General features: G+C 35.6%; 1 protein-coding gene across 1 annotated transcript in view; it reads left to right on the top strand.

Moving 5' to 3' along the window:
* The window catches only part of GRIK2 (glutamate ionotropic receptor kainate type subunit 2), a 429675-nt gene that overhangs the window by 121970 nt on the left and 285468 nt on the right, over window positions 1–22237 (top strand). The window contains exons 2-3 of the mRNA XM_050895229.1: window positions 11788–11955; window positions 15918–16175. Of these exons, the coding sequence (XP_050751186.1) occupies window positions 11788–11955; window positions 15918–16175 (426 nt within the window). The remainder of the gene's footprint in view (window positions 1–11787; window positions 11956–15917; window positions 16176–22237) is intronic.

The raw sequence follows: 22237 nt of genomic DNA, 5'->3' as shown, positions 1-22237 counted from the left end.
ACTACAATTCTCCTTTTTGTCTGAAATGTCTGTGGAAAGAAAAAGTATTTCACTAAATAATAGCAATATGGGTCCCTTAAATAAGCAGTTGTAGCACCTTTCTCCACAATAGAATTCTAAACACTGTTTCATTAACCCAAAGAATGACCATTAAGAACTATTACAAAACCAAATCCATTTATGAAAGGGTTTATTCTGTGGATAGTGCAAAGTACATACAGTTCATACCATTCGTAGAATGATATTTGCTACTCTGCATCGCTTCTGTTACATATGTGTATAAATATGTTTTAAGCCTAGGTATGACCTTTTTCTTTTCCCCTCTCAAATTAGATAATATGTTTCATAAAAATTATTTCAGGTTACTGAAGGATTCTATCTGTGAAAATCTTGAGAGAAGGAAGAAAAATGTGAAAATGCAGTTTTTGAACTTGCTTAAATCACTTAAATATCTAATTATCACATTTAAATATTAAGCATTAAAAATAAAAATCATCCTGAAGCTGCTGATAACCACTTATACATTTTACTTCTGGAAAAGATTCTGCCTAGGGATCCAGATGCTCAAATTTCACTTACTTTAACAGAGGTCATCGCATTCAGCAGAGCTCAGGTCAGGTTTTTTTTTTGTATATCCATTTCAAGGATGCAAGTTTTAGTGTTTATGATTGCGAACAAACTTTTATTGACCTTTTTTTAATGTCCAAACCATGAGAATGACTACTCTTACTGTTTATTTTAAGAGAGAAATTGATCTTTTATGATGTGTTGTAATTTTAAGCTTTTGTGAGTAGTTTCAATAAAGTTTTTGTTTCTTGATATTTTTGGAAATAGGAAATGGAAGTTATTTATTTTGAAGATTTATATACGCCTTAAGTATGAGAATCTGTTTTTTTACTTTAGAAAAAAAAATTATAATGCATATATAATGCATATTATGTGATTCTCATTTGCTAGATCCTGCAGTGCTTACATTTTAAAAGCAGTTGCTTTCAAATTAGCTGTTAGATCTTAGCAGGGTGAGTCAAATTATTTGGATGACTGGGAGTTGACTCTGAAGGTACTTCTGGCTAGCACATGTTGATATTTGACGCTGAAGATGCATTAGGAATTACTTGACCAGAAAGAGCAAGCAGAAGGTGACCTGACTGTATAACACCAGTCGGGTAAGGTGCGCTAGTATTGTGGAAGGAAGTGTAGGATCAAATAAGAAAGCAAGTAGGAAGCTACAGGCTGGGACTGTAGATTACTCAGGAAGAAAACCTGAGTCCTGACCCTGAGTTTCTCTTCTATTTAAGCGTTTTCTACAAGAAATTGATTGGATAAGAAGCAAATGATCTAGAAATCATGGGCTGGCTCCTATTTCTTACCTAGCAGAGGTGTATAGAAGTATAAGATAACTTCAGGCTCGCTCTTGTTTTCTGGATCTTGCAGACTGAAAATTCCTATCTATATGGTAGCCTATCTTCAATCAAAGTTGAAAATTATGATATACGTCAGTATATTGCCTGCTGGTTAGGGCATTGTTCTGAACAGTGAAAGACATGGGCTTAGATTTCAGTATATAATGGGATCTGTTTTCTGCTTTATAGGCAAGCGCTTTAACATATGTTTATTTGAAAAAAATTTAATAATCATATAATCACAAGCAGTATTTTTCATTGAAGGTGTCTTTCCATGTAAGCTGTGCTTTGAGCTTCTACAAACCAAAAGGTGCCGTGTTTTAACCCCAGCCAGCAACTAAGCACCACACAGCCACTCACTCACTCCCCCCACCCAGTGGGATGGGGAAGAGAATCGGAAAAAAAAACAACTCATAGGTTGAGATAAAGGCAGTTTAATAGGACAGAAAGAAAGAAAATAATAATAATGATAACAATAATAATAATAGTAAAATGACAATAATAATACTAAAAGACTTAGAATATACAAAACAAGTGATGCACAATGCAATTGCTCACCACTCGCTGACCGATGCCCAGTTAGTTCCCGAGCAGTGATCCGCCCCTCCTGGCCAACTCCCCCCAGTTTATATACTGGGCATGATGTCATATGGTATGGAATATTCCTTTGGCCAGTTTGGGTCAGCTGTACCGGCTGCGTCCCCTCCCAGCTTCTTGTGCCCCTCCAGCCTTCTTGCTGGCTGGGCATGAGAAGCTGAAAAATCCTTGACTTAGTAGAAACACTACTTGGCAACAACTAAAAGCATCAGTGTGTTATCAACATTATTCTCATACTAAATCCAAAACACAGCACTATACCAGCTACTAGGAAGAAAATTAACTCTGTCCTAGCTGAAACAAGGACAAAAGCCTTCTGACTTCTGTGAAGTTTAGGCACTTTTCTGTTTCATCTTTATATGTTGAGGGATCCTAGCATGAGCCTCTTATACTGCAGTATTTTTCTGCATGCTTGGATGCCTACAGTTCCTGGGAAACTTTTCAGCTTTCCACGGAATTGTCAAGTGATTCCTGGTAACTGCTGAATCACAGGCTCTGTGAATTTCTTTGGAGAAATTAGGTGTGTAACTTTTCTAAGCCCTGCTTGAAAAATTACAATGATAAGATCAGGCTCTGAGTCCTACATTCTTTACTGACTCGTGTTTACCTTATTAAAACAAAACTGAACCAAAAAAGAAAAGAAAAGAAAAGAAAAAAAGCTCCTTTTGCTCCAGCTTTTGTATGTGGAGATATTAGTATTAAATAGAACAATATTGTAGGAGTTAAGTTCAAAATACATTTACTTTTTTAAAGTCTACTTATTTCTCATGAGTCACTTATATTTTATTTTAAAAGCAAGTGAAAACCTGGATAAAGTTTCCTTCATTGTCTGTGTACGGTTTGGCTTCTCAAATGTGATTCCAGACACAAACCAATACTTGAGAAGATGGATGAATAGCATTCAGTGTGACGGAAAGAAAAAATCCTGGCCTAATGCAATGTTGTTAGCATTTATCTATGGTCTGTATGAGGAGGTTAGAGAACTGTTTTTGTCAGTGTTCTAATATATTTTATGACTCTTTCTAGAATAAAATGAAATAGCCTGTGATTTGTATATCTTCAAACCTGCAAGCAGGAAAGTTTGAAGATTGTAACTGTCCAGTAAGTAGCCTATAAACAGATGTAAGACTTCTGTATTAGTCCTTGTGAAAGTATTCATGTAAAACCTAAGCATTTAATTTTGTATATTATCTTCTTTAAAGAAGTTTTGGAGAAAAAGTTTTCTTCAAGGAGACTGAAAAGCTCTTTATCTGGGTGTTGGCTGCCTCTTCAGAAAAAAGGGAAGGAAACAAAGGTGTGTAGTTTTAAGACAGTTTAAAACATTTTGTTAGCCAAAGTAATGAAAAGTACATTTTAGCAAAATCTCCTGAGGCCATTTTTATAGTCACATTTCATTTAGTGTTTTGTTTCCTGTTGTTACTGTTAGTCATGAGAGACTAAATATTACATGAATGTGATAATTGCATTGGAATTATCAAGTGTATTCTGTAACAAATTGCTTAGCATGTCAGAAGAAGCTAATGTATATCTTTAAAGTGGGAAGAAATCTTACGGATAGTACATTCTAATGCTGTAGATGAATGTGTTTAGGTGTTCTTATTTTCCCTGTCATCTTTATTCACACTCTGTTGATATTCTGACTGAAAGGAGTAATATTCATAAACAGAGATTCTATCAGAAGCAGTGTTTTATAAGTATGCTGCATATTCCAGTCTAGTAATATTTTTTTAGTAGTATTTTATTTATGGCTTTTCAAAGCATATTTGGAACTGTGCTGATGAAAGGTAAGATTCTGACGTGTGGTGTTTGTCACATCTGACTTAAAGAAGATGTTAGAATGCATCAAATCATATTTAAAATACAATTTTAAAGATACTTATCATTTGTATGTACTTGCCTTTAAAAATCTTTTTCACCAGTTTTATAAGATAAAGAAGCTTTTGTTTAAATGAGATCCATGCTTATTATTTCCTCATTCCTTTATTATGTCCTCACATTTAAGATAAACTAAACAAAATCTTCCTGTTTTGATATATAATTTAACATTAAATTAACAGGATAAATGTGCCATTGACTGGATATTTAGCCCCTTATGTATAGTACAATTAGAAAATATATAGTTTTATTTGTCTTAAATCTGTGGATAATTCAAATCCTTTTAGGAGAAACATGTCTTAAAGTTGCCAGTTTCATGCCATTACATTAAAATATTGATCAAAAGATAACTTAGATGCTGAAGGTAATATTTCTATGCATTTTATAGTGCAAGATTTGCAGGATTCTGTGATCATGCCTTCATACACTGATTCCATGAATGCCTTTAACATAAATTATGTCTCATTTCAAAATGTTACTGATTTTCCAATAATTCTGCCTCTGTTGCAATGTTGAGGTGTTCGTTACATCTGTTTTGGGATGAGAGATTTATTTTTCAGAAAAGCTTCTTGTCCAAGGTCACACAGGAAATCAGTGGCAATGAAAATAAACCCCAGAAATTCCAGGTCTTGCTTCCCTCCTCTGAATCCTATATACACTCGGTATGGATAAAGGATACTGCTGAAGTGCACTGTCTTTTCCCACAGTGGCTTATCCACATAAAAAGGACTTCAGAGTCAAATAAGCAGAGTTTTCTGTGTCAAATGATCCTTTTAAACTTCTTCTTGTTGTGAGATTCAGAAAGCTTTCAATATAATTTTGAAAGGAATAATAAAACCATGGTATAGTCCAGATTCACACTGCTGTATTCCAAATTAAAAATAAAAAAATAAACTATGTTGTTTTATGGAAAAGGTTGTAAAGAAGAAAATTTTTTATTTGCTTTTAATGTCTTGCATGAAAGTGACTAATTTTCTTAAATTCTGTACCAGACAGAAATAAACGGCTGAGATATAATTTTGTTCTGTATTTATAGGAAGCACACGTCTAAGCTGGCAACCTTTATGGAGGTCTTTGAACCACCTCTGTAGCTTTCCAATCCATAACAAGATCTGAAACAGGATTATCAGTACAGCCCATAGCATGCCTGATTAGAGCTAAAATGCCTTCAGCCAGCAACCCTGATCAGTCAACGTAGCACAGCACCTACCATGCCTCCTGCTCCCAGTATCATCCATGCCACATCAGTGATACTGGGTTTTTCAGATGAGCCTCTTCACTGCCTTCTGGCTATGCCTGTATTTGCAGAACTGTAGTCCCTTCACACTTTCAAAAAGTCATCACCTCCATTTCTGGAAATACTGACAGTATACTAGCATCCATTGAACTCAATAATATGTTTTTGACTTTTTATCCCTCTACATGTAGTACCACCTTACATAATCATTGGCTCTGATTACCAAATGGGCAATTTCAAAATTAGAACACAGTAGATATAAGCATATATTTTAATGGTATAATACCTGATAGACTTGCTTGATTCTCTCTTGAAACACTTTCTAGAAAAGTTGTTTATCATAGATACCTTGTTCACAGATACCAGTTACTCCTTTCTCCCAGTCTTTCCAGGTTAATTAAACAAAGCGTGTCTGAGAGTTCATGTTTTCTGAATAAGAAATAATCAGTCAGAATAGGAGGTTTCTATTTGTCACATCAGGATTAGATCTGGGCACCATAGTTATCTTATATTCAAAGTATTGATCTGAGGTGAGGAAGAAGAAACAAAATAATTTCATTCCCAGCTCTCAGTCACCTTTTTAATGTTCCTTAAGATATGGGTTTACATTATTATATTTTAAAAGTTACTGTATCATTAAAAAAATGGTGCTCATGCCACAATGTGACTGATGTCACTTTTTATAATGTACTAATAAAGACCTTCTTCATAGCTATCGGTAAATTTGTGCAGATTGGTGTATGATAACGGTAATACGGCTATAATGTTAAAAAATTATAGCTATTAATAACTAGTGCGTGTATGTGTGAGATCTTTATCAAGCTGTTTTGATATTAGAAAAAGAAACTTCATCTTACTTCTTCATACAAGGAAATCACAGTTAAAATTGACATTTTGATTAACGTTATTGTTTCCATAACTTTGTTAACGTTAACAATGTTGTATTAGAATGAGTTTGTGTTTAAATTTTTTTCTCTCCTGATTTCACATTTGAAAATTAGCCTGGTAAATTCCTGATACTGCCAAACCATAGAAGTTTGCATATATAGTTGATATACTTGCAATGATATTGAAAAAGAATTATTTTAGATTCAGTAATTTAAAGTAGTCTACAGGATTAATTTCAACTGATCTGTCAGATTATGATCTGAGGTAATGTGGCCTTCTGTTATATATTCAAAGGTTTAATTTTTCAGAGGGTACAGACTGTAAAATAACCTGTAGCTACTGTAATTAAATAGCATTTGTTTCTACTGAAACAAACTTAGGACTGTACTACAAACAAAGGAGAAATTATTTGATCTACTATCAGCCAGGTTTGCTATTTTTCTTGTTTGTAGTTCTACTTGGACACTTTTGAATCTTGCTTGAATGTGGATTATTTCAAGTAGGTAACAGTAGCTCAGGTTTTATGGCATGCATTTGTTTCCAAAGTTCTCCATATGTAAGATGAGGAGAGATTTACGAATAATTTGTTCTGGCACTTTCTGCTGGGTTTTATCAGATATTACATGGAGATGATGATGCAAAACACACGAAATAGTGATCCCCAAAGTGGAATGTTTATGGGGAGAAAAATACCTATGACCCTTTTATTGAATAGAAATGGAAATTTGAATCATTCAAGTGGCTATTCTATTATTTGTGAAATTAGGTAATTAAGAGCAGGACCAATTTTTTTTTTGTAATTTTTACCAAGATGTGTGGCAAGCTTTTTTTTTTTAATCTGGATTTGGTGTTTGAGAAAATGATTTGAAACCTGGAGAGAACCAAGATGGCTTGTGAACTAAAAATGGCAATTCTTCAAATTTTTAGTGGAAAATGCAGACTTTTTCATTTGAACAATTTCAGAACAAATTTTTTTGGACTTGTATAATTGTTTTAAAAACTATTTCAGATTTTCTTTTTCCTTGGAAAATAATGAGGACATCTACATTACTCATACTATTTTAGGCACTACATATTGTCCTTTTTGATAAAATATTACTATCATTTTTTTCCAGTGGTTTCTGTTTCTGAAGAAACTGTTACTGCATCAGTATTACGTTGATGACTGGATTTTCCCTATTGGTTATGGTAAAAGAACTTGGTCATATAAATATTTTCTCAATAGTGACAACCGTGATGAAAAATTCTAGTGGATTTCAGGTTCAGTAAAAGCAGTTCTAGTATAGCAAGATTAATAGAAGATCTGAATTATCCTGGATGTCACTGCAAAAGTTACTGTATTTAAAGATTGTTTTACAGTTGCTCTTGCATATCTGGCTTGGACTGGCCTGTCTTTAAACATTCCTTATCACTGTGGTTCTTCAGGTGTTGATCACTACCAAAATCTAGTGAGCATTTGCTAAGTGGTTATCATGAGAGTAAAAACTTGAAGAAGTGTTCAGCTATACAGCAGTCACCTACTGTACACAGTCAATAAAACTTCATGAGCTACAGATTGAGCTGTAGCTACGTGATGCCATATTCCCTAGTGTTACTGCTATAGGGCAGAGATGAACTACCGTATCATTAACATTGTAAATGAAGAAGTCATATATGAGACCATTAAAGCAAGCTAAGCATTAAATACATATTTTACTACTCCTTTTAAGTTTTCTGTCTCTGTTTTGAGGTAGCAGTGAAAATTCAGCCATTTCCTCTAGGATGCGCTGCTGGTTGTATACGAGAACTGATGTTTCTGCCTATTACGGGTATATAAGCTGTGTTAAAAGCAAGACAAACCCCAACACCAGCATTTTTTCAAGCTGTTAGACAGAGATAGGCATAGGCTTGGCTGCTTGTCCACATATCAATAGCAAGATTTATGACTCTTCTGTCTGCTTATCTGAGAGCATACAGTGCATTCCTCAATTTGATTATAAATAAGGCTATTCTGAATACAAGGCACAACAGCAAAGAACAGCCTGCTTGGGAGGGAACAACATGACTCAGTATGCTATAATGGCTTCTGGAAATCGCTATCCCTTTATAATTGAGTATACCTGAAGTGGAAAGCCAATCCTTTTTATTCATTTCCTTTCCATTTTATAAAAAAATGCAGTGTAATTTGTGGCTTGTATCCCAGTATTAAGCCAGTGGATTTACACAGCATTTTCTTTAAAAATACTCAACTTATTTTTTTGTTATTATTTACATATTCAGTAACAAATATAGGAACATAACAGTAAGGCCAAGGCTGTTTAAAGTTACCAAATAAGTTTCTACTTGCATCTTATGCAACAATGGAGAAAGCAGCCTTTAAAACTTCCCATTCCTGTCAATGTCTGAACTCATTTATGTGCCTTTGCTGAGCACCCTGAAAATATCTGAAGCATAGACTCCAATGCACATGTAAAAGGGTTCTCATCTGGAGAATGAGGAGCAGTTTTGTGACTATATTCTGATATTGAGAACACAGACGTGTCTGCCTAAGCTCCTACTCTGTTTAGTGTGTGAGTTCAATTTAAACTGCTTAGATGTTCAATTGAAAAATGGTGGTGCCCTGTGTGCAGTATTAGGTTGGCCAAAGCTGGTGGCTGTTATTCACTATGGAGGAGCCTGGCATTTTCAGCTATTTTGCTTATTAGTAGGACATCATGCCCTTTGAGAACCTGTTGACTTGAGTCTCTTAGTGTGAAGGTTAAGATGAACCTACACCTGCCAGCATCCAAAATATTTAATTATGGGATGTTCCTCCCCTGCTGCTTGAGCAGACAGATACAGAAGTAGCATAAAACTGAAATGAAAGGAGCCTAGTGGAAGTTTAACATGCTACAGGTTAGAAAACAGCTAGGAAACCGCAAATATATGGTCTCATCTATATTCCTCTAGGGTTCTTATTTTTAATTCAGTGTCTATCTAGTGTAAAATGTGAAAATATTCAGGAGCAGGAATCAGAAGCTATGTTTTCCTTCCTCCTAGCAAAATATCCTAATCATAGGACAACAGAAACAGGTTATTCTACCTCTGTTTTCCTTAAGAACGGAAATTTATCCTGAGGCAGACAGACCATATGCTGCCAGCTTTGCAGGGCATACATTTATCACAGGGACAGAGAATGTGTGAGCGAGGGAAGAAACTACTGAATGGTGCACATGGGAAATTACACATCGTTGCCACTCACAGGAGATAGAGACTTTGTCATCTTCATAAAATTGTCTTACTATGTGATGGACTGTCACTACCATTAGGAATTACCCAGATATGAGAGGTCAAAATCCATTTTTATTTTTATTTTATCTTATGCTGAGAGTAGTGGCTGCATCTTTGACAAGGAATTCCCCATCTCCAGAATTTAGAAATGAACAGAATAAAAAATACAGGAATAAAGAAGGAAGATTATATTGAGCTTCAGACACATAGAAATTAAAGAAGAAATCTTCCAATGTAAAAATTTCAGGGAGAAGAAAGAGGTATTGTAATGCTTATTTCCCTTTATGAATCCATTGTAACTTAGGATATAATATTTTTTTTAATAACTGTTTGTGTGATACTGGTTTGTTCAAATACATTTGAATAGCTGCTTTCCAGATGCCTTAGGAAAGCCTATAAAATCTATCTTAATTTTCATTATGTTCATGGAAATGTCTTTTTATTTTTCTTGTCTCTTAATATCTATACTCATCATTTATTCACTAATTTTTAACTTTCTGCAGCAATTTTTAAATACTTTCCCCAAATCAAAATAGGATCCTCCTATATGTCACAATTTGATTTATAATGTTTAGATGATGTCTTAAGCAGTACAAAATCTTATCTATCAGACTATGTTTTCCTGAACAGAACACTTCATTAATTTCAAAAGCAGTAGGCTGCCTTTCACGTTAATATTGCATTATTGTGCAAATAAACATGGTCATTTTTTTCAGTTTTAAAGTGTACTAGGCCTATATTTACCTGAACGTTGTCCAAGTTTCTTTTGCTTTAGCTTCTGAAGTATTGTTAATATTGGTTACTGATTATATATACAATATGCTCGATCTGTTTGGATCATTTCCTTAGGTATCTAAATTTTTCTTAAGCATCTGCCTCTCCCATCAGTGCCTTGTTCTCAGTTTTAAATGACTGATGTTTAAATAATTATTAGTCACATCTCATCTCAGTGGTTAGTGCTTGTGCTTTTAAATTAATATTATTTGAGCATCTGCCCCTAGGCCTCTCACCAGGAATTTAAGGGCTCATCTGCAGGAAAAAAGTTAACACCTCCATCCTGTAGTGAGAAACAGGTTGGAAGAGGCAGGAGGTTTGCAAAACTGAAAAGCTTTTTCATATTTAATAGTATTGGAAAGGGAGAGTTGATAACTAAATACACATTCTTTTTGTGTTAGAAATGGTTTATCTACTTGGCTGCTCAACAAGACTGTTTACAAACTGACTGTAGTTTGCGAAGTTCAGTCTGACTCAGTTCCTGTACATTCAGATTCCGAGAGCTTCTTGCTAAGAAAGTAGTGGAGTTTTGAATGATTTTTTTAGACAATACAAAGCCAGGTAGAAACATTACTTTGAAAATTAATAAGAACAAGCTAGGAGAAAGCAAATGAAAATCATTTCTTGCACAAATACAATACCTGGTTTGTAATTAGTGACCTCAGATGATGGCGATTAGCTGTCCAGTAGTATTGACCGATGCTGTTAGAATGAGGACCAAAGAGACCATGTGGATGCTGATTGTTTTTCTGAGGTATTCCATGTCACCATAGTAAGGACATATCTTCAAATTACTTTCATTGTCATTATATCCTTGGCCTTTCCAGAGCCAAGAATAAATGATGCTACCCCAAAGTATGTCTAAATTTACATTTCTTGGGCAATGATATCTCATTAATGAGAAAACAGCTGAAGCACAACACCGTTTCACAAACTTATTTGCTTCCTTTAAGATTAAGGCTGACTCAGAAGCGTTCTAGAAATTGCCTATCATTTGAGGCATGTCCTACTCCAACAGCACACTTTGGAAATGCTTTCATTGCATGACAGAGCTTATGCAGGGTGTAGTTGCTTAGATTCTTGTATTTGCTGAAAATGAGGTTAGCGTGTACATGCGGCTCAGTGCAAAAGAGCAAAATTTGAACCCTTTACTCAACATATTTATCTGTTCAGGCACACAGTCATGCTAAAATATCTATACATCTTCATTTCTGGATGCAGTTTGGGGCATCCTAGTTCCATGCTCCTTTATATGTTGCATTTCCAGTGAACTCTCCAGTTCATTATAGCTGTATCATAAGTCTAGAACAGTAGAAAACAAGAATCCGGAAATCTCTCTCCCTCCTGCCACACACACATAGATGGATGTTGATCTGGAAGGGGTAAATGTAATCATTTCAAGTTTAACTATGTAAAAGAATAATTACATAGTCTTCATTCCTCTCCTATTTTGGTTCTAAATAGTGTGGTTAGTTTGTATTGCCACACTCTTTTTATTCACAATAGTAAAATGAATGTTGTATGGAAAAAACCAAACAGGTTTTCTTTCAGGTAAGTTTGATTCGTTGCTGCGTTATTTATGGTTTGACCCAAACCTCACCAAAATCATGAGATAATTTCATGAGTTGCACTGTATCAGGTTTATTAAGTTAAGAATTTCAGGCTGATGAATCTTTTCCCAGACTGATGATTAAAGATGTTCTTGTATGCCATTTTGGCTTACTAGTGGTTTGTTTTTTTCTTTCTTCTTTCTCCCACTACCAGGAGGCATTTTTGAGTGTGTGGAATCTGGTCCAATGGGAGCAGAAGAATTAGCCTTCAGATTTGCTGTGAACACAATCAACAGAAACAGAACTCTTCTGCCAAACACCACATTAACATATGACACCCAAAAGATAAATCTCTATGACAGTTTTGAAGCATCCAAAAAAGGTAACCTTTTGCATATTTAATTTTTTTAATGGGCAACTAAGACTCACTTGGTTTACCCATCTGAAAAGATGTCTGTTCAATAAAGCCATATGCAATGAGACTGTACAAGTTGGTGGCTGACATAAAAAAAACTGCTGACATAAAAAAAGACTACTCCTTGAAGGCTGTAATGGTAGCTGCTTGAAAATTACATTGTCACCTTTACTCCCACTGCCCCTGTCTAAACGTTATTTCTTTAAATGTTTAAAATCTGAAATAGATTTTTGAGCTTTGTGACTAGGGCATTTCTGAGACCAGCTCCTTTGGAGTGAGAAAACACTACCTTCAGACTTTGTCCTGGAAAATGCCAAGCGCCCCCAAATTCTAACGAACATGGAAGAAGGCTCCAATTAAATTTTAAGCATTCAATCACTTTAAGTACATCTCCACAAATACGTTTAGCATATGAATGTCTCATATAGGTTAATCAGATGTGGGCTTCAAAGGGGAACAAGTAGTTGTAATTTTGTGCATCTTATGTCAACAAGGCATAAAAATAAGCCTAAATATTAAGTCTGTGCTTAAGAACACTGCTATCAGATGAATATCTGGGCTGAGTTCAGCAGTTTTCTCCTAACTATATATGATTTGTTTAAAGAAAAATTAAAAGTTAAAAACCATTTTGAACATTTTTCCTAAATTTTCAAATCCTTGATTCTCACAAACATTGAAGTTTTCAGGCTGTTTTACATTCAAGTCTATGACAACAGATGCAAATTGTACTGCATCATTGCCATATCCTAGAAAGTACAAACGCCAACAAGTTCAATATGCATTTATAGGAGAAAATACAAAGCCTGATGTCAGAACTCAGTAGGACTGAATTTTGCACTGTATTACACGTTCTTTAAAAACATTTTTTTTATAAACTGAAAAGCCAATTTCATATGAATGTTATCCTTAACAAGAAAATAAGAAGGGTGGAAGAATGAGGTCAACCTGTATTTCTTATGACAGGTTTCTAGCCTAAATCTGCCAAGTGATCTGGTCCCAACATGCCACTCCCAAGTGTTGAAGGCTGAAAGCTTTACACAGTAAGGGATTTTTGGTGTTATGGTGGGCTAAGATGAATAAAAACATTTGATGCCACATTAGAAATGCTACATAGGGAAAAGCTGCTGTGTCAGGATGAACGTACATGAAGTACATCTTAAAAGTGGAATATAATACTGATTAAAAATTTCAGTTTAGAAATTATGAGAAATTTTTTCTCTTTTGCTGCAACATACAGAGTTAATCTTGCTAACCTGTTTTATCTGTTTATTTGCTAAATAAACAATTCTAATATAGGCTGTTGTTAGGTATGAAAACAGACAGTATCCATATTTGTACAGAAATACACATAGTTTGGTCATTGTAAGATGCTTTGATTTATGAAAAATATTACGGGCTAACTATTTATGCCTAGCAAGATGGTTTCTCTGCAGAGGAGAGTGTGTGGAAGAAGAAAGGCAACAATTTTAACAAAGTATTTTTGAGTTATTATTCTGGTATTTTGGATGATGGATTAAAGCAGGTTCTGAGAGGGACTACTCTTTCCTTTCCATCTTGGCCAACAGTGAATAAATGGGCTTAATTCTGGCCCCTTTCTACTTTCCTCCTCATCTTCCAAATTCAACTGCTTCCTGACTCCAGTACATGCTGTCCTGTGAAATTTAATGGGACACTTTCTCTCCATTCTTGAGGGAGGATGTAGAGAGCAGAGAAATTTGTTCTGTGATCTTTAGTTCTTCAAGCCTTTCCTGAGACAATAGAGCTACTTTTAGTCCTTACTTGGGGTTTGCTTGAAGGTGCAAGCTAGCTCTAATATTATGTTGCTAATTCTTGATAGACTACAATAGCTGAAGTTAGAATGGCAACATGCCATTGATTGGATATATTGAATAGATTGTATACATTCATTGTTCCCACTTGCATCTTGGATGAGAATGCAACTCTTTATTTGTAACTGGTCAGGCTGTATCAAAATCTGTGTAATCTTCGAGTGCTAATAGCTTTTTGCCTCATCAATTCACAATACAGCCAGCTACATTTGTGCTGGCAGGTGCTTTAGTTCAGAATCAAAGGCTAAAGGTTAACGTAAAGTGGTTCATTTTATTATGATGGCTCCAAAGCAGAGTTTTAACAATGAGGTTTAAGCATTTGACTCATTTTGTGGTTCATGATTATGTCCATTAGTGAGCAGGCAGGCACTGCATCAAAAATAGCCTGTTTAGACCTCTTAGTAACACATACTTTTGAAGTTGAATATAGATGAAATATTAATGGATTTTTAAAGGTACTATATGAAAGAGCAATCTGAAGGTAAGACGATATTTCCAAGATACTGTTTCAGTGAAGAATAATGTAAATGCAAACAAAGTATCCCTCAATGCACTAGAAAAATTGGTGTGTGTCTGATAGAGCCAGTGCCATATTAAGTCACGTGTGGAAGCATTGCATTATTCAAATCTCAGAAACAGGAAAAAAAAAAAGCCCATTGAAAAGCCATCTGGTAGCTATTGCTGTTGTTAGTGATCCCATTTACTGACATTTGCATAAAGCTTGTTGATTACTCTTAGGAAGGGCAATATTAGCATAAACGTTTTTTTATCAAGCTAGTCATTTAGGCCCTGATCTGATGCTCAGAAATGCAATGGAGATCCTGTGTGTATATGAGAAGTTCGTTTAAACCACTGGTGCTCTGCATTAATAAAAAGGTGTGCCAGCATAGTTTCTGGAATGCACTTGAAAGACTTAGCAATATTCTCATCATGTTGAAAAGGATGTGCACAAGAAAACAATTAATTTTTGCTTGCTGAGAAAAGTAATGCGGCAAGATGTGTTTCTACTGCTTGTTTCCTCAGCTGTCAGGAACATTGATGGTGGAGTTACAATATTAATTAATCAAACCTCATACAAATACTCGCATCTAGATTGGATTAGGGAGATACTTTTCATTACTTCTGTCTACCAAATGGGATGTTTTCTCAGAAGACAGAATCTGTTGTTTTTCAGAACTGCATACTCGTAAAGGTTATGTCTCTGGCAGGGATCTAAACAGGAGCAGGCTGTGGGCTGAAACACTGGTCTGCAGTATCAACTAATTTTCCTGCCTTCTTTTTGGCATGTCCCAATTAATATTCTGCAAGATAATACTGGAACGTACTGTGGGAGATAATACAGACCATAGACTGCTGATGCACGGTATAGGTAGAGCCACCCCATACTGGAAAGAGGAGAGCTAAGCCACTTGAATGCAGCAGTATTGTGTCAGTGACTCTCAGGGCCAGTTTTATCTACTAATACAGGTGTAGCAAAACTGAGTATTTCCAGTGTTTAGGAAGGGATACTGAATTTTTTTCACTAGCAGACAGCAATTTAATTTTGTTTTAGGGAAAATATTGACTTACTTTTCAGATACAGAAATTCAAATGTCCATTTCAATGAAATTAATCATTCGCCTCATACTTAATTGGAATCTACTTAACACCTACAATTTCTGAGTAATTAGGATCTCAGTAGAAATAGTGTTGATTGTGGAAGAAGATAACGCTTAAACAGCCTAGATTAGAATACTGTCCCGTATGGTCCTTTTCCAAATGTAAGATGCAGTTGAGCATAAATCTCTTCTCTTGTCAGCGCTTTTTAAGAGATACACAATTGCTGGCCTTTGTGACTTCCACTGATACAGAAGTGTTTATTAAACATAGCTGAGTGCTATTTCAATGTTAAGTGTTGTTATTCATCAGCTCATAGAGAAAGCTTAGAAATGTATTCTGAGGTTGAAATCTGTAAGTGAAAGTGTTACACAAGAAGGGAGCTCTGTCAGCAATAAAGTTATGTTTCATGGAGTACCTTTTGTTTAATATGAATTGTGCAATACCTTCTGGCACACTGCCTTCTTTCCTCTCATCATTGACAGACTTCTGTCTCCTCTTCAGCCTGCGATCAGCTGTCCCTTGGGGTGGCTGCCATCTTCGGACCATCCCATAGCTCCTCAGCTAATGCTGTGCAATCCATCTGCAACGCTTTGGGTGTTCCACATATCCAGACCCGCTGGAAACATCAGGTGTCAGACAACAAGGACTCCTTCTATGTCAGCCTCTATCCAGATTTCTCTTCTCTCAGCCGTGCCATCCTTGACCTTGTGCAGTTCTTCAAGTGGAAAACAGTTACTGTTGTTTATGATGACAGCACTGGTAAGGCTAAAGCATTAGACTATGTCCAGATATATTCACATGTACAAAGAGAGGGAAGAGGGGTGTCACTACTCATATTTCTTAATTTAAGAAATCTTAACTAAATTACAAGAATTTTTATTGGCAAAGTAGTGTATAACAAATAATGTGGATTTATTAGCTTAAGTATTCTCATAAGTATGCTTCAGTTGCTGAATTCTGTGTGTTTGAGCTCACAGCTGTCAATAAATCAGTTACGCTCTGTGTTTTCTGTAGTGTCTTAACAGTTGCTAACAGCTATGTCCTTTGATTTTATTTAAAACTTAAATTTTGAAGAAAAATATGGTAACTTGAAAGATGTACTAGTGTGCCTGGTGAAATAGAAGACCTAAATTCTAGCGCTGCTTCTGGCATTAGTTAAGTTAGAAAACAGGTGCCATATTTGTTTGGAATTTCAGTATCTGCTTTTTCAGAGAGAATTGCAGAAGGAGCCCTGGTTTTAGCTGCTAGGAATTGAAACCAAAGGAAGTTTGGAGGCTTGTTTTGCAGATGAGTTACATGGGTCAAAAATGAACTCCTGACTCTCCAGCAAAAATATACCAGTTTGCTACCTTTCCCTTACCTCATCCTAAAATTTGTTTTGCCCTTCTGTTTTGCCTTGACAGCGACATCTTTGAAAAATGCTTTAAAAAAACTTAAGTTTGATTTGAGGTCTGTCTAGTGTTGGTCAGAACTAAGACCTTGGTAAGAGGAAAATCTGACTGTAATGGAAGATACAAGGAAGGTACTTAGCCAAACGAGATATATTTAATCTTCTTGGAAATGTTGCTAACATGCTGGTTGAACTGTCATTGACAAGAAAAGAGCATGGTGAGCCTCAAACCCTTCTCATGGTTCAGTGAACTGGAAGATTGTTGATACCCTTGGTACATAATGCTACTATCTATCTAAATCTGAAATAAAAAAATAAGATCAAGAAACAATATGTGTTACATGTGAGGGTACCTGTAGTGAAGACTAACTCTGCTAGATAAACAGCATTTACAGCAGGACAGAATGCCTGCTTACTATTTAAGTTCAAATAAGATGTGTGTATAGCTATCAAAAGGTGAGAAGGGAACAGAGATGGCAGTGCATAAAATAATTTATAACTGATATTTTTCTTCATGCATTTTAAAAAAAACCAAGGCAGTGGAGTTTAGAGGCTGCCTCCCCAAAAGTTTAGCTTTCCAGACTTAAGGCAAGGACTATGTAGCTTGTTTATTAATGTTTTTTTTTATTTTTTTTGTATTATTGTTCTGAAATAGGACAGGAAGTGAAAAAAGCCTCAAATTTTAATCAAATGATGACTGAAAAAGTAATTTGTGGTTCAGTGAAACAGTTACAGACTTAGGTTTACATAAATTGGATATATTTCACTTTGATTTAAATTGTTTGGAGACTATTTTTACAATAAACAGGTTACCTTTTAAAACAGGCCTTTCAGTTAGGAAAGTCATGTGTTTTAACACTTTGAAACTGCTGTGCTCAATATTTTCAAGTAATTTTCTCCCCTCCTACAAAAAAAAAAAAAACCCAAAAGAAATACTTCATGTTTAATGGGCTCTCTAAACTCCTATCTTTTCTGAAAGAGATATGTTGTTAACAGTCATGCTAGACCTGATCTTTTCATAAAGTATGTTTTGAAGTCAGAATGTAAGTAGAAATAGGAATGAAGATGGAAAAGAAATTTTTCTTGTGTATGTTGTGATCTACTTGATCTACCTGTGACTACTGTTAACATTTAAGAGAAAAAAAGAACATGAGCTCTTTTTAAATAATTTTTAAATAAATTTGACAATGAATAAGGAGATTCAGATATTTATTTTATTTAAAAAGGATAAAGAATTAGTTCAGGAAATATTCACTTTAAATTTACGTTTCTTTCTGGAGTGGCTAGACCCTTCATATTATGATACTGGCTGTTTCTGCTGATAAAACAGCAATCCCAGCTACATCATCTTTTTTTCTTGAAATCTGTTGCTGTCTGAAGAGACCGAGAAAAGAATCAGTTTTAAAAAGGTAATCGTCTCTCTCTTTTGTGGCATTTGCTGTAAGTAAATTTAAATTATACTTTTTTAAGACTACCGGTTTCTCTTTGTTAGTAACATCTCCTATGGATAATTCAAAGACTTCAAAAGCAGGACACACTGCTGGGAAGTCCACAACATCTCTTGCCTTTGAAGTATATATTAGGACAACTCTTAGGTATGAGAAACTGTCAGTCTTAAACAAGTAGAGTTTAAATCTTGTTAGAGCTCAACTGCAGACTGGGTTTTTTTGAGATGAGGGGAGAGGAACCTTTTGAAAGCAAGTAGTTACTTCAGCTGAAGAAGTTATCTCCTGCCATGGGATAAGATAAATATTCAGTTGTGAACCTAGGGCTGAAGCTGAATATGATAGTTTCAGCTAATATTTAGAAACTGTTGTAAGACTCCGTGTACCATTTAAGACTTAATTTCAAATCCATTAAAATGAAGGCAATGAAGACAAAACATTTATCATTGTTTATATCTGTTTCTTCCATTTGGCCAGTGATTTCTTAATGTAAGAGGGATATCATTCTTATTTCCCCCTCTTTTGTTTCTCTTTTAATCACCCACATTTTACTCTCCTTTATTGAAAAGTTGTTTAGGATGATAATGCATGCTTTATTTTATGATAACTTTAGTGTTATGGATTTCCTTTGTCTGAATGGATAATTCCCAAAAGTACACCCTGGTCAACACAATCATATGTTGGTATAGCAGTTACAGTGATAATTTTTTTAATTGCTAAAATTAGTATTTTTGGGGGGACAAATTTACTTTATGTATTTCTATTATTACTTTATAAACATGAATACAAGGGGAAATGATACTTTTATTATAGACAGGAAGGTAGAAAACATGCATAAACTACATCTGGATTCTTCTCAAGATAAATTATGGCGAGCTGCCCATATGCCAAAATCCTGGAAGATTGTAGGCCCATTCTGAGGGAAAGTATGATTTTTTATTTTTTTTAAATTTTTAAAAAATGTCTTTATCTTAATTGTTAGGGCTCAGTTTTATAAATTCTCTAAGGAATTGTTAAAGTTTTATTTCTCTAATAAAGGAAAGATACCTCACCCACTTCAAAGCATTCTAATAAGAGCTGTGTCCATGTTCTTCATTCCTTCAGTATGGGATATGTGTTCTTGAGTAAACACAAATGGAAAAAGCTGTGTGGTTATTTGACACGCTGCAGTCAGTAAAAGCCCGTCATTCCCAGGAATGCACTGGAGACTGATACTTCAAGTGAACACTTCAGCTGCCTCTTGACAGCACCATTGTGTCCAATTGTATGCAATCCCCCATGCTCCTATGTTAGAGGAAGGAAAGCCAGTTATGTGACTCTAATAGACAGCAAAGTATTTTCCTGATGCTACACAAGACACTCTACATAAGTGTAGATGCAGTCTTCCACAGAGTTTTTGTGTGCCTTTCAATCCTTAGTGTAGCTGCCTTCACAACATCCACATGATGAGATGTTCAAAATAGACTGCCACCACTTCTATTTGATCTGGATCTGCGATTGTGTGGTATGAAGGTGGTACAGTGGAAGTCAGTCCACATTTATAGCCGAGTTTGAAATAAGAGAGAAATTTGGAATCCCAGGCTCCTTTTGCAATAATGAACATCTGCACATCTAAAAGGTTACCACAAAGAACAGCCATTACTGTGTTGTGTCCCTCATTTAAGTATTCTGCCTGTATTCTCTGTGGAGGAATAGCTGTATGTCTTGCTACTAATTTGAGAAAAGACATAAAGAAGTTGCTTTTCATGCACTATGGGTAGCAACTAGACCCTGTCCCCAACCCTCCCCAGCTTTATGATGCAGAAATGGCTGTGTCAGAAATCAACCTATGGAGTCTGGCTATTGTTCCTCACATCAGTCTGGACCTCAGAATACTGGGCTGTTCTGTTCTGATCAGACCTGCCTCACATGTTCGGGAGCCTGTAATGAGGAAAGCAGGATAACTTGGCACAGGAGAAAATGGAGGTTGTGTCATGCTGAAATAGGGACAGAGATGCTTCAAAAGGGATATGATCAATAACACTGGAGAGAGGTTAGATCAGGTTGAATACAGCGTAATAACGAAGAGTCAAGACTCTACAAATAGGATGAAGTAGATGAATAAACTAGAAAGGTTAATTCTATCTTGTCTCAGCAAGAAGAGATGCAGTCTGTTACAGTGGGGATAAGGTAATAGAAATAAAAATGAACATAGAATGGGCAAAGGTTTTAATATTATAATAAAGCCTTCTGCCCTAGTAGTATTTTATGGAGTAAGCATTGTGACAGTAGCTAGATGAGACTGTTCTTTCAGGGAGGAAAAAATGTGTGAGTCCTTTTTCTGTGAATCTGTGTTTGAATACTCCTACATCTGACTTTTTTTGCATTAAATAATAGCTATATTCTGCTTCCTTCTATGATTTAGTTTCTCCCTTTATTTTAGCTCTCAAGACTTTTTTTTAATGTAGTCCATCTGTTGTACAGACAAAAAATTGGAATGAGGCTCTAGAACACTTTTCTTGCTAGTCTGAAGATAAGTATTGCTTCCTGTGATCATTCTAAATGTGAAAGTATATTCCTTTTAACTAGAATTTCCCATTAAAAAAACCTAGCAGGATGTAATGAGAGGCTGGTTAGTTTGTTTTTTTTTCCTTAAAGTAATTTATGGTCTCTTTGTTAATTAAATACCACTAAACTGTCCCTGGATACTAATTAAGTCCTTTCAGACTTACAGATTTGCTACAGTCAATTGTCTTTAAGAAAGAAAAGTGGAAAAATGGCAGTATGTTCATCAGCTGCATGTCCTAATGGTTTTAATTGGTCTCAAAACAGTAACATAATTTCAAGTACATATTCTAATCTCTATGCTAAAGAAAACAGACTAGATAAATTCTAAATAAGTTTGTGAATCTCAGAGATTTCTAAAACAAAGAATACAGGAACAGTTAGATGCTGGGGCCTTTAAATTATAGTGACACTTGTATTGCCAACTAATGCTTTATGCAGATCAAATTGATATCAACAGGGTTCTGGGTTTTTTCTTAATTAACATTTGTTTTGGTCTCGAGTGAATGAGTATAAACACCAAAAATCTGTTGCGTCTATGAACAGAAGCCGAAGTAAAAGCTGGAAAAAATGACTTCAGAAATCAAAATGTTTTGTGTTGGTCTTCGGTATTGGACCCTGTGCTTTAATTCAAATGAAGGAAAAAGAAAGATGTCATTTTATTGACATTTTTACTGTAGTATACAGGTAGCATTGATTTATAAATAAAACTACGATTTCTTTCTTGGGACCAGTATTAAAATTCACATTATCTTATTCCCACTGTATTTAGTGTTGTTGTGGCCTCACCTTGAGTATTGTGTATGGTTATGGCACCCCCCAATTTAAAAAGAATTTTAAGGTACTTGAATGTGTCCAGAGTAGGGTAACAAAGCTGGTGAAAGGGCTGGAAGGCATGGTGCCCTATAAGGAGCGGCTGAGGACACTGAGTTTGTCTAGTTTGGAGAAAAGGAGGCTGAGGGGCGACCACATCGCTCTCTACAGCTTCCTGAGGAGGGGAAGTGGAGAGGGAGGTGCTGAGCTCTTCTCCCTGGTATCCAGTGACAGGATGTGTGGGAATGGTTCAAAGCTGCGTCAGGGGCGGTTCAGACTTGACATTAGGAAGCATTTCTTTACAGAGAGGGTGGTCAAACACTAGAACAGGCTTCCTAGAGAGGTGGTCTGTGGGTATAAAGCTCAGAGACAATCCATGGGGAAGCGACCTTGGTTTAGCTAACATGTCTTTGACCCTGGAGGAATAAGGGAAGTAAGCAAGAAAAGAGGAACAAGGGGCAGAAGAACGCTGATAGCGGAGGGTGTGGAAATGAACTGAATAGCAAGATAATATCCAATGAATCATACAGCTCGGCCGCATGCACACTAACTAAGAGCCTATCAATGAAAGCTCAGAGACGCGTGATCAGTATTGTAGCTATAAAAGCGCAAGTTTGAATGCAATAAAG

The sequence above is a fragment of the Gymnogyps californianus genome, chromosome 3, assembly GCF_018139145.2.
Source record: "Gymnogyps californianus isolate 813 chromosome 3, ASM1813914v2, whole genome shotgun sequence".
NCBI lineage: Eukaryota > Metazoa > Chordata > Aves > Accipitriformes > Cathartidae > Gymnogyps > Gymnogyps californianus.
The sequence above is the reverse complement of the archived record's forward strand: the minus strand, read 5'-3'. Positions and strand labels throughout refer to the sequence as shown.